The 13811-nt window shown below is 41.5% G+C and overlaps 1 protein-coding gene across 1 annotated transcript; it reads right to left on the bottom strand.

Moving 5' to 3' along the window:
- Positions 1-6500: 6500 nt before the first annotated feature.
- LOC133122517 (group XIIB secretory phospholipase A2-like protein) lies at positions 6501-9754 on the bottom strand. Its single transcript, XM_061232523.1, has 4 exons — positions 9214-9754; positions 7734-7822; positions 7352-7517; positions 6501-7003 (listed from the first exon to the last, which is right to left on the bottom strand). Exons 1-4 carry the CDS (start codon positions 9689-9691, stop codon positions 6885-6887), a joined length of 852 nt encoding a protein of 283 aa, XP_061088507.1. The 5' UTR covers positions 9692-9754; the 3' UTR covers positions 6501-6884.
- Between the last annotated feature and the right edge of the window lie 4057 nt (positions 9755-13811).

Genomic DNA, 13811 nt, shown 5'->3' with positions numbered 1-13811 from the left:
ATTTAAGATCAAAGCTCATAATTAATTCAAATTCAAATAGTAAAAAATCGGGTTGTCTCTGCTAGAGTCATTGGAGTCGTAGGAGGATTTCGGGAAGGACAATGACTCTAAACATCAAAATCCACAGAGCAATAGTTAAAACAACATCCACGTTCTGCAATGGCTATCTCAGTCTCCTAGATCCTTTATCCTATCAAAAACCTGTGGTCTGAACTGGAGAGAAGGGTGCATAAGCACAAACCCAAGGATATTTGCCAGGGCTGGTAAGCAGTAAACCAATAATTGTGAAACTTGTTTTTTTGGGGGACATCTATTTTTTATTTCAAAAATATAAGACTTTGGTTGATCCCATTGAATTATTAATGAAACACACTACTTTGCACATGTTGGAAAATAAAGTTTACGTCAGTACCAGGGTAAATTATTATTTTGTATTATTGAATTTTAGTATTATTTTTTAGTTTACAGTTCTTTGGCTTTTCCCTTGCTGATGGCTGACAAAGGGATTTTGCATTTTTACCGTATCCCACTGTATATATGTATGTATGTATCTGCACCACATAAAAGGCCAGTATAAATAAAGGTTTTATTTGCAAATATAAATGAGAACTCTACTCATACTAGGGATGTGAATGGTTAAATGTTTAAGCGGTTACCTGAAACGGAGTAAACCTTTACAAAAAATGACTAACTATAACTGATTTTTGATGTGATTCGCTGAAATGTGGTTTTTAAGTGCTTTCACCACCAGTGACAAAATGCACAAATTGGTCAGAATGAAAGATCATGGCTGTGTATAACTTCCTGTCAGGCTGTTGTAAACTATTCTAAACTAGCAATCGACAAGCTAGTCCTAGCAAGTTCTAGCTATCTTCAGCCATTTCAGGGAGTTCAAAATGCAATGCAATGTTTGATTCCTGGTCCTGCCAAAGCTGAGTTTGGCCGGCTCACACGGAACAGCATAATTGGATCGCCACTCCAAGGGCGGAGGGAGGACCCCCCCACTAGCAAGGGGGGTTAGTGAGATCGCCGTATACAACAGCACCCCGGATGCCTCAGAATCACAGTTGTGGGCAGGACGATGTGGCTTGGAGAAGGTGTGACATTCTCAGGATCACCTGACCCATCTGGGCCACCGAGGGACAGGCTGTAGGCTGTGTATCCCTAGCTAGCACAAGAGCAATTGGAATAGATAAGGTACAATTGGCTACTACATTTTATTTTATTTATTATTTTTTTAAATAAATTATTTCAGATTTTTCCACTTTTCTCCCAATTTGGTAGGCAATTGTACCCTATCTAATCCAATTGGTGTTAGCTGGGGGATACACCCCCCACACCACGTCCCTCGGCGGCCCAAAGGGATCTGGCGATCTGTGAACAACACACCTTCTTTCCGAGGTGCCCGGAGTGCTGTTGACCCTGCCAAGTCCCTCTGGAGCAGCGAGCCAATTATGCCGCTCCACGAGAGCCGGCCAAACTTGGCTTTTGGCAGGAGACTGGGAATCAAACCCCGGTCCTCGGTGTCCAGCTGCAACAAACTGCAACCGCAAGTCTGCTGCATCTTAGCCTGTTGTGTCACGGCCCCTTACCTTACATTTTAAAAAGTCTCTAATGAGGGAGGGGTCCAGGATGTGGCACTCAGGGACCCACAAACCAAGGTGCAAGCTTGTGGCAGACCGTAAGAAGGGGTGTCTTCTCCACAGCTGGTGCACGCAACGGACCAGGAGCCATGCCATAGGGACTTCCACATCCTTTTCTTCCTCTGGAAAGAGCGGCAGTTGGTAGCTAAGGCAGCAGGTGAACGGAGAAAGACCCGTGGAGGAAACAGGCAGGAAGATGAGGGGCGGATGAGCCCAAAAGCCAGGGATACACTAATGTACTCCATAGTCTCAATCTGTGGTACAGACAGGGAATAGAGCCGGCCTGTGGGGGGCATGGTGCCTGGGAGTAGGTCTATTACATTACATTACATTACATTACATTACATTTAGCAGATGCTCTTATCCAGAGCTATGTACAACAAGATCGAACACAGGGACAAGGACCCTATAGGACAGTACGGTTTCCAAGTCCTAGCGTGACCATATAGATACAATTGGAACCGTTGAAGAATACTTCAACTTATAAACTAGCAAGCTTGGGATTTGTTATAGACTTGGTGGAGGGCATAGTACTATGCATTGCATTTGCATTTCACTGTGCAATTTTCAATCAATATAGTCAATCAATATAGCATATACTGTTAGAAAGCATTAAAACTCTTTGAATTACTTAGAATTACCATTTTTGTCCATTTCACAATTGCATACGTGTACAAAAGTATTTGCACATTGTACTGCTATCATCTACATTTTATATTGGCTCTCTGGAACACGATCAGTGCAACTACAAGGTTCTGTAATGCAGTTGCATGGTATAGACAACACCCCGTCGGCACTCCGAGACAATTCTTTACTTTTGAACAACATGGTTTGTTTGGATACATTGCCATGGAATTTGATTTAGAAGGTTTCCTTGATGACCCAACAATTGAACATCTGGAAAGCTGCAGGAAAGCTGACCTGCTGTTGATCATGGGGTTCACGGTCCAGGGAGTGGAACACGCAGCGGTCCGTGATCTACTCAGGGGAATGTGTAAGATCCACCTCATCTGCACATTCACCTTTTTAATTTTAGTGCAGAATTAAAACAAATCATTTGACCATATTTAAAGATAGGTACAATTAGGTAATTTCCGACTCCTAACGGTCCAGAGAGGAATTGCAACAACAGACAACCTAAAACCACAATACTGTTTATGCTTTCCACAGTCTATGAATATAACGCATTATATAAATCATTGTTATACAGTTCAGTGTTCTCGTGCACTGTTTTGGAAAGCTGACAGTGACAAACGCAACAGAGCTTGTCGTCTTTTCGTAGTATTCTAGTAAGAAAATGAACATTGGTGTGCTACACAACACTATTTATAGTTTTCACTTTAGCTAACCAACTATATTTTGAGCAAGCAAGCTATGTGGCTGCGTAACTAGCTGGCTATATAACTAAGATATGATAGTCTACCTTATAGTTGCTTTATGAGAAATAAAGGTTCAAGGATGATTGAACATGTAAAGAGACAAAAGGAATGTGTAGCTGCCCAAATTGCACTCCAGACAAGCAATCACTGAAACTCTGTATACTGTTTCTTATCTAGTTAGAAAACAATACCAGTTTGTTATAACAAGCAAATTAGCAATTACTAGTTAGCTTACCGAATGTACAAATGGCCACCTGAAGCACAACGCTTGTGCAATTGTTACTATGTTCGTATTGCCTAAATATGTATGGATATTTGTAAATTCTTCAAGCTAACTATAGCTAATTTGCTTGTTGCTACCGATAACAAACTGGTATTGTTTTATAACTAGATTTGTAGTCTTGGCTTAGATAATAAGCAATAGTATACAGAGTTTCAGTGATCGCTTGTCTGGAGTGCAATTTGGGCAGCAACACAAACAATCAGATAAGCCCACAGAATGCCAATGGAACCATTTTTCAACCAATGAGCTTTAATTGCTGTACAACTGTACAATGGTTTGATACATTTGACGGCCAGACAAATGTACAATTCCATCCATCCATTATCTAAACCCGCTTATGCTGAACAGGGTTGCAGGGGGGCTGGAGCCTATCCCAGCATACATTGGGTGAAAGACAGGTCGCCAGCCTATCGCAGGGCACACACACCATTCACTCACATGCTCATACCCACGGGCAATTTAGACTTTCCAATCAGCCTAACCTGCATGTCTTTGGACTGTGGGAGGAAACCGGAGTACCCGGAGGAAACCCACGCGAACACGGAGAGAACATGCAAACTACACCGACAGGGATTCGAACCCAGGACCTCCTTGCTGTGAGGCAGCAGTGCTACCCACTGCACCATCCGTGCCGCCGTCAAATGTACAATTTGAAACCGGAATTTAAGAACTAGGAATGGATAGGAATGGATTTACAATGGTCTTGTAAGAATGTTTTAACACAGAAATCTTACCTATTGTACCTTTAATGCCATTAAAGTCATGGACTGTGTTCTGCAGAACAAACTACAAGGTGTAGAGCAATCCCTGCCATGGTACACCAACATAATACCATTATTTACAGGCTTGTTTCAATCTGAGAAGAAGAGTACCATGAACTGAGTGTATCATGATGTACCTGAGATTTATTACAATAACTTAATATGATTAAAATGATTAATTAAATTAATTAAAATGCTGATAATACACATTCCTGCTTTGTCCAAAGCAGTGATGCATGTTACTTATCCAGGCACTTCATCTTAGTACTTGCATCAATCAACATATCACACAAAATGTCCAACGAATATAATAATTATGTACCAGCACCTACACAGTGGGTACAATGTTACTATGTAAATACACAAATTCTTTCAAACCATCTGTTACAATGTTACCTTAGCTAACTAACTAGATAAGTTAACGATTTGGCTATGTAGATTTAGCTGATTTAGCTAGTAGTACACAAGGGGGCCATATTACATTAAAGAAACACAGCATTCAAGCAATTTAGTTCTTGTTGAGACTAAGGTTCATTAGCCAGCTGGCTAGCTAGTCACTCATCTTCAGTGTAGTCAGCTAATGCTAAAGTTAGCTAATGTCAGCTAGCTAACTAGTTTGATATTATTTAATTATGACATTTAAATGATATTTCAACCATAACGTTACCTCAACATATTAAATATTTCAACCTGTCACACCGACAAGAGCAAAATAAAGTTCAGAGGCTTACAGACTGCACCATACAAGCTTGCAAGCTGTCATGTCATGTCCAGGTGATTCTGGCTTTTTTGGCGTACATTTTTGCGTCATGCATGTGGAAAAGATCTTTGTAAAAACAGCCAAAGTGCAAATCAGATTGGTGCTTCTGACAGGTGAGCTTTTTATGCACATTTGGAAGGCAGCAAAACAGGAAACAAAAACTTTATTTTGGTAAAAGCAGACTGACTATGTGTGGGGTGGCACTGGGGTGCGGGGGGCCACCCCGGCCACCCTGGCCACCCCTTTAGAACTGCCCTTGGTAGGTTAGTGTATTATGGCCTCGGTATAGGCGTGCTGCTTCGGTTGTCGAAGTAGGTTTGGTGTTATGTTGTTGCATGTATTCTGGCCTTGGTATAGGCGTTTTGCTTTGGTTGTCGAAGTAGGATTAATATGTTTCATGGGTTCCCGTCTCTTTTTAAAGTAATCTTGTTTATGAGGAAAATATTTCCTCATAAAATTTATGAGGAAAGCCTTAAGAGGATGCTTAATCACTTTGAGATGCAGTTTTGTGAAAGGAGACTTTTTTTGAGGGTGTCTTTTAAATCAATAAAAGGGATTTACAAAGTGAACAAGATATTCTTTGTCTTGAATTCTATCAGCAGGATGAGGGGACATAAATGGAAATGAGCAAAAGGTAAATTCTGCAAAAACGATAGGAAGCATGTCTTACAGAGGGTAGTCACTGTGGTAGTCATTGTGTGGAATACATTTCCTGGTCATGTAGTAGAGGCAGACGATCTGGGTTTTCAAGACCAGGCTGATGCTGTGCAAGATAATATCTCGTTTTTCGGTGAACAGAGAGCACTAGGTACCGTTTTGTGGTAGGAAAATGAATTCTGCATGTCCAATTTGTGAACTATGTGCAAGCGTGCTCTCATACACCCCCTGCTGCCAGCTCAGGAGAGTGAAGACAAGGCACTTCTCCTCTGAACACGCAATGTCAGCCAACTGACTCTCTTCACACAATAGCCACAAGCCACACATGTGCAGAAGACACCCAATCACAGGCGTGCACAGAGGGTACCCGACAGGCGTTATTGGAGCAAAGAACACTGAAGAACACTCACTGACTGAATCTAGGTGACACAAAGCCAATTGACCACCCCTACCAGCCAACAAAAAGAAAAAAGAAAAACAGACTTACCCTTCTCTTCCGATGGTGTGAAACACAACCCTAATCTTGCCTCAACCATAACATTTACCATATTCCTAATCCTAACCAGTACCCATATTTTAACCCTTTCAGTCCCAGATGGCACTCAAACCTAACTACCGTGAAACCACAATTTTTTCAACCAAAGCCAAAACCTCTTGGGATTTGGGTTGAGCCACTTCATATTGGGTGTGTAACCGAAAGGGTTAAATGTTTTAATTTCATAGCCCCAATTTCTAGCCCAGTAAGTCAAATGTCTGATTTTTAAATTAAGATGGATAAAATACAAATTTTTCAAAATCAAGGAAGGGAATTTGAAGTCAATGTATTCAATAACTAAAATTACCCTAATCCTTTCCCAAGCCACTAATAGTCACCTTAGTCTTGTCATAACATTAAAATGTAACCATATTCCTGACACTAACCCTAATTTGAAACACTTTTCAAAGGACGTAAGGCTGATCTGTACTGTGTTCCAGTAAATGTGTAATTGGAATACAAAATGAAATACACACATAATGCATGGTAAAAGTAGTTGTATTTACTTTGTACATAATGTATACATCTCACAATTATATCGTAATTTATATTACCACAGTAATATATTATCATGAGGAAATATATTTTTTACACCTAAAATGAGTTCCCCATGTGTAACACAGAGTGAGTTCTTGTGTGAATGCGTAAAGATCTAATATCTGCATGCTGCATGTTTTATGCAGTGCCATTACAGTGTTATGTTGGCACAGCATGTAATATAACAGAATGTGATATCGTGATTTACCTGACTGAGAGTTATGTTGTAGTGCTACATTGTGTTATATTGTTATTCTGTGTATATACAGTAATGCATTGTATAATGTAGCATTGTATTACGCCACAGGACTGAATGGGAGGTAGATTCTCTAAAGCTCGTCTCGCTCCTCTCCTTGACAGATACATGCTGCCCGCTGGCTGTTCATGAAAGGCCTGCAGCCCAAAGTCCAAACGGTGTTAAACAGGGTATCAGCAACTGATTCACATGCTGAGAGAGAGAAAGAGGGGGGATCAAAAACTTTTCCACAGACTCATGTAGACCTTCAGCAATCAGCTTCAATAAACATTAGAAGTTCTGCAGTCCATCCATTTATGGCTACTATAATGTTTGTATGGGTAGCATGCCGACAACTTCTGTGAAAGGACACCACACTTCACATGTATGCAGTCTCATTTTAAGAACTCCCCACTCTCATTACTGTACTTCCCTCAGCAGCTTGTTGCTTTGGTTCAGGAATGTATGTCATTTTGTGAGGAATATCTATTTCTTGCTCATTGTGACCTGTCCATCTATCTGCATCTTATATAAATGCGCTTATGCAGGAGAATGACTGACCTTCGACTCTTGACACAAAGCCAAGGCTCTTCTTGAGTTCAGAGCAGATTCCGTGTAGACACCAGCGAAACTTGGAGTCACAGCGATACTTATTGGAGCCACATGTGTCATAGCACGTGTCCAGCTGGTTACAGCACTTGGTCATGGCCGGGATTCCCATATCAACCTGCACAACATGGGAGACAGAAGTCACTATGCTGTGTGTGTGTGTGTCACAGATTGGAAGATGGTGTGTGATTGGCCACCTAATCAATGAATCTGAATCCAAAAGGGGGAGGTTGGGTTTGAAAACAAGAAATCCTTAGTTATAAATGCCCCCCCTTAAGTTGTAATAGTTACACCCTTGGTGTGTGTAGATTCACAGGTTTTTATGTGTACACACTCCCTCAGGAACAGGCACTCCCAGGAAGTAGGAGCTGCAGCCATTGGGTTCTGGAGTTATATAGTCAGGGCGAGGATGAGGAGCCTTTCCTGGAAGAGGAAGAAGAGAGAGGGAGAGGGAAGTAGAGTGGAGAGTAAGAGGGGTATTGTGAATAATAATTAATGTGTCATAATTAAGTGAATAATGAAAAATAATTATTTTTAAGAAGAGTTTTGATAGTTCAGGATATGATTATCATTCAGAATTTTTTTGTGGAAGCATATTTCAATTTGTCAAATTGCACAACTGTGCTCTTTATACATCAACAATTTCAAAGGTCTAAAAAAATCTAACGTTCAAATACATACAAGTTCGTAGAAGCGGAACATGGTAGTTACTGAAATTTTAATTACTATACTGTTACTATACAGAACTCTGATCCTGGAGCAGTATTGTGGGAGCTGTCATTTTGGAAGTCAAAGTGCACCCACAAAACTATTGTCTGTTCCTATTGGATCAGCATGTGAAAACAAACAAGCAAGGATAACACTTCACACCCAGAGCAGAGTCCACTTCTGTATGCTGGGCAACTTTAAGCAGTTTATCATCAATGCTGATGAAATCAGCAGCATGAAATAAAAAAGTAAAACAACTTCAGGCCCCAAAAGCAAAATTATGTGCCTTAAAAATTAATACAGGAAAACTTAATACTGCACATTAAATACTTTTCATATCGCTCAAAACACTAATACGTTGTAGAAATGACACATTATCTACAGGCTCTACAGGGTATATACCCACTACACCCTCTCCACATATTAATCAATATACCCACTACACACTACCAGTATGCCTGCTACACCATCTCTACACACTACCAGTATACCCTCTTCACCATCTCTACTTGGCTAACCTGTATACCCAGTACACACTCTCTGCACACTAACTAGTATATCCATTATACCATCTCTACATGCTAACTACACAATCTGTACACACAAACCCATATACCCACTACACAATCTCTGTGCACTGTGGTTACCATAGAGACATGTGTTTGATCAGTTTGTCACATAGACAAGAATCTTCCCTCCATCAGGACCAGTAATGCTGACACAGAGTGAACATTCAAACAGACAAAGAGCGGATATTCAATGAGACACAAAGTGCACATTTAGTGAAAGACAGCAGATATTCGCTGAGACAGTGTGAACATTCAATGAGACACAAAGTGCACATTCACTGAAAGACAGAGCAGATATTTTCTGAAACACAGTGTGTTAATTCACTGAGACAGAGAGGGGACAATCACTGAAAGACAGACATTCGCTGAGATAGCATGGACATTCACTGTGAGACAGTGGACTTCAGGACATTCATTGAGACACAACCTTGGTGCGCTCTTTACATGCTGACCTATACTGCGATGAAGAATGGCACTCATTCGTAGCAAAGAGATCCAACATAAGATCAAAGGATAAACAGGCATTAGTGTTCTTACCGTATTTACAGCGATACTGACATACGCCATTGCGGCCTCCCAGCAGCTCCATCATGGAGTCAAAGTAGCTATTGACGGCCTCAAAGCTGCCGCGGAGGGTGTTCAGGCCCCAGTCTGAGCTTTCTTCTTCTTCCTGTGAGGCCTCCTGGCTCAGCTCAGGGACGTCTGCAATCACAGGCTCTGGGCTGCTTGGCTCAGGGTCTTCTGCAATCACAGGGTCTGGGTTGCTCGGCTCAGGGTCGTCTGCAATCACAGGTTCTGGGTTGCTCGGCTCAGGGTTGTCTGCAATCACAGGGTCTGGGTTGCTCGGCTCAGGGTCGTCTGCAATCACAGGTTCTGGGTTGCTTGGCTCTGGTGAATCTGTAATCACAGGCTCCGGGTTGCTTGGCTCAGGGGCATCTGCAATCAGAGGCTCGGTGTCCTGGGCACCAGTTGCCCGCAGGGTGAGGATAATCAGGAGCAAGGTGTGAGGTAACATGTTGGCAGTGTTCCTCCAGGAGCAGCAAGGTGTGAGACTTTCACAGAGAAGCTGAGCACTGCCCACACACTTTCAGAGACAGAGCATCTCTCATGCGCACGCACGCACACACACACACACACACACACACACACACACACATTAGCAAACCCTTACAATCTCAAAAAGGTGTGGACTTCAACCTGTGACTGCAACCGACAGACAGCAGGGCAGACTGCACTGTGGAGGAGCAAAAGTCATCTCCTATCTCTCCCAGTTCAGCTGAGTTCAATTGTGATACTGTACATTTCATACAAACTCAGCTCTGTTCTTTAACTGTAAGTCCAGATGTCTGCTATTGCCAATCCTATAATAAAGAAAGGTGTGCTGTATATACACAGTGTCACTCTGAAGGTATGCCTAATACTGCTACTACTACTACTACTACTACTACCAATAATACAGCTGGATTCAATATTTGTCATAAACTTTGTTTTATCAGTGAACAGTTTGGCAAGCACTTTTCAGTAATTGTTGAACTCGCCAAACTACATTTGTGTAGGCAAAACATATGATCAGTGACCGCTTTATTAGGCAGACCTGTACACCAGCTGGTAAATGCAAATATGTACTCAGCCAATCATTTGGCAGCAACAAAATGCATAAAAGCATGCAGATGTGGTCAAGAAGTTCATCTGAGTTTTTCAGACCAAATATCAGAATCGGGGAGAAATGCGATTTAAGTGACTTTGACCTTGGAATGATTGTTGGTGCCAGACAGGGTGGTTTGAGTATCTCAGAAATTACTGATCCCATTTACGACATCCCTGAGTGTGCGATTGGTTCCGATCGGTTCCCTAACACATAACTGTTCTGAGAGATGTCTATTGGTGCATGTATGGCCCATTTATTCCAAGTTCTATGGAGATTTTGTGCAATTCTCCAAAGTTTTAATGACTCATGGTGTGCTCTAAATATAATATTAATTTCCATTTCATTACAACAATGATGAGAACCCAGAGATTTGAATCAACATTCAGAGGAATCAAGTCCTTAAACAATGTGCTTGGCTGCTGATGAAATAATCCCTTTATTCCTTTATTTTTCTAAAAAACACTAAAAGCAACTGAAGGAATACAATTGAACAATTGTTATTATGGAATACAGTGGGGCAAAAAAGTATTTAGTCAGCCACCAATTGTGCAAGTTCTCCCACTTAAAAAGATGAGAGGCCTGTAATTTTCATCATAGGTATACCTCAACTATGAGAGACAAAATGAGAAAAACTAAATCCAGAAAATCACATTGTCTGATTTTTAAAGAATTTATTTGCAAATTATGGTGGAAAATAAGTATTTGGGCAATAACAAAAGTTCATCTCAATACTTTGTTATATACCCTTTTTTGGCAATGACAGAGGTCAAACGTTTTCTGTAAGTCTTCACAAGGTTTTCACACACTGTTGCTGGTATTTTGGCCCATTCCTCCATGCAGATCTCCTCTAGAGCAGTGATGTTTTGGGGCTGTTGCTGGGCAACACGGACTTTCAACTCCCTCCAAAGATTTTCTATGGGGTTGAGATCTGGAGACTGGCTAGGCCACTCCAGGACCTTGAAATGCTTCTTACGAAGCCACTCCTTCGTTGCCCGGGCGGTGTGTTTGGGATCATTGTCATGCTGAAAGACCCAGCCACGTTTCATCTTCAATGCCCTTGCTGATGGAAGGAGGTTTTCACTCAAAATCTCACGATACATGGCCCCATTCATTCTTTCCTTTACACGGATCAGTCGTCCTGGTCCCTTTGCAGAAAAACAGCCCCAAAGCATGATGTTTCCACCCCCATGCTTCACAGTAGGTATGGTGTTCTTTGGATGCAACTTAGCATTCTTTCTCCTCCAAACACGACAAGTTGAGTTTTTACCAAAAAGTTCTATTTTGGTTTCATCTGACCATATGGCATTCTCCCAATCCTCTTCTGGATCATCCAAATGCTCTCTAGAAAACTTCAGACGGGCCTGGACATGTACTGGCTTAAGCAGAGGGACACGTCTGGCACTGCAGGATTTGAGTCCCTGGTGGCGTAGTGTGTTACTGATGGTAGCCTTTGTTACTTTGGTCCCAGCTCTCTGCAGGTCATTCACTAGGTCCCCCCGTGTGGTTCTGGGATTTTTGCTCACCGTTCTTGTGATCATTTTGACCCCACGGGGTGAGATCTTGCGTGGAGCCCCAGATCGAGGGAGATTATCAGTGGTCTTGTATGTCTTCCATTTTCTAATAATTGCTCCCACAGTTGATTTCTTCACACCAAGCTGCTTACCTATTGCAGATTCAGGCTTCCCAGCCTGGTGCAGGTCTACAATTTTGTTTCTGGTGTCCTTTGACAGCTCTTTGGTCTTGGCCATAGTGGAGTTTGGAGTGTGACTGTTTGAGGTTGTGGACAGGTGTCTTTTATACTGATAACGAGTTCAAACAGGTGCCATTAATACAGGTGACGAGTGGAGGACAGAGGAGCCTCTTCAAGAAGAAGGTCTGTGAGAGCCAGAAATCTTGCTTGTTTGTAGGTGACCAAATACTTATTTTACAGAGGAATTTACCAATTAATTCATTAAAAATCCTACAATGTGATTTCCTGGATTCTTTCCCCCCATTCTGTCTCTCATAGTTGATGTGTACCTATGATGAAAATTACAGGCCTCTCTCATCTTTTTAAGTGGGAGAACTTGCACAATTGGTGGCTGACTAAATACTTTTTTGCCCCACTGTACCTTTTCTCTTGGCTAGAAAGGGCTATACAATTTCACCATTTAGCCATTCTCCATTCTCCATTCTCTGTAGCCATGAAATGTCCAAATTTAGAACATTCCCATTAATTGTGAACACAACCCCTGATTTTACATCTTCAATGTTTGGTGCTTCAAAAAAAGTGGTTCAAACTCGTTCAGCCAAAGAAGATGCGTCAACTTGTGGTGTCATTTATTTTTTAATGGTCTGACCTGAGGTTATAACTTTAATAGGTGTGCTAAATTCACTGGAGAGAACATTTCAATTTAGCCTTTTTTGTCCTTTGTCCTTTAAGAAACATCCCTTCAAAAGAATCTGGAGCTATTGTTCCACAATCCTTGATCGTTTTTTTTCCAAAACAAACTGAGGGCCATTTATTAAGGAAACAGTCGCAATGCAAAAACATTTGCTCTATTGCAACTTGTTTGCGGTCGCAGATATAGCACTTTAGTAGGTATACATTTTTTAGACGTATTAAGTCTTCTGCTGCTGTAGCCTATCCACTTAGAGGTTTGATGTGTTTTGTGTTCTGAGATGCTCTTCTGCATACCACTGTGGTAATGTTTGGTTATTTGTGTTACTGTCATCTTCCGGCCAGCTTCGACTGGTCTGGCGAGCAGTTCTCCAGCTTCCCAAGGACATGAGTAGCTTGGCCCTCTCCAATTTCATTCAGTATTACTGGGCATGTCACATTCAGAAAATTCTCTATTGGGTCAATCATTAGAAGGTCGAGACATGCCAAAATTGGGCCTATATGGAACTCACTGCGTTATGCTTTGTTTGAAGTTACTTCTGGCTACCACCAGTATTAGCATAAACCCAGTCCATAAAAGTAAGATTTGGACAGCATTTTGGCCTACATAGATCATCTACTCTAGCTCCAATTCAAAATAATCATTTATTTGAGCCTTTTTGCCTTGACTCCACATTTTGGGTCTTGTTCAAGAGAGGCATTACCTGTCTGTGGTCTTTTTATACTTTGCTGAACTTTCATAGAAAATTTCCCTGCCCAATAACCACCTTTTTAGGTTTTTCCAGATCCGACAGTTGTGCAGAAGCAATTCCCTCACTTAGTCTCACCCTAGTCGTCCTCCTGACTCTAAAATAGAAAAATTGATACTCCTTGTTCCACTGTCCTTCAGAGACATCCTTGGAGGTGCCTGGGCCAGTGGTTTTCAATCTTTTCGGGCGTAAGTTACACCAGATATCAAACCAGAACTTCAAGGCACATCAAATTAAAATCACAGTAACCTATTATGAAGAGTATCACACACATTATGTTATTCGTCAGATTTGCCCAATATTGCACAAAGGCTACGCCAGGCTGTCAATGATTATCAGCATATATAGGCTCACTTAA

The sequence above is a fragment of the Conger conger genome, chromosome 2, assembly GCF_963514075.1.
Source record: "Conger conger chromosome 2, fConCon1.1, whole genome shotgun sequence".
In the NCBI taxonomy this organism is placed as follows: Eukaryota; Metazoa; Chordata; class Actinopteri; order Anguilliformes; family Congridae; genus Conger; species Conger conger.
This window is presented reverse-complemented; position numbering and strand designations above follow the sequence as displayed.

What these genes read in the sequence shown, in the direction of transcription:
- LOC133122517 (XM_061232523.1), bottom strand. Translation starts at nt 9,691, where the DNA reads ATGTTACCTCACACCTTGCTCCTGATTATCCTCACCCTGCGGGCAACT. An exon ending in TCAGTATCGCTGTAAATACG is followed by an intron (nt 7,823 to 9,213) that starts GTAAGAACACTA and finishes TTCCTCTTCCAG; the next exon opens with GAAAGGCTCCTCATCCTCGC. An exon ending in CTTTGTGTCAAGAGTCGAAG is followed by an intron (nt 7,004 to 7,351) that starts GTCAGTCATTCT and finishes TCTCTCTCTCAG; the next exon opens with CATGTGAATCAGTTGCTGAT.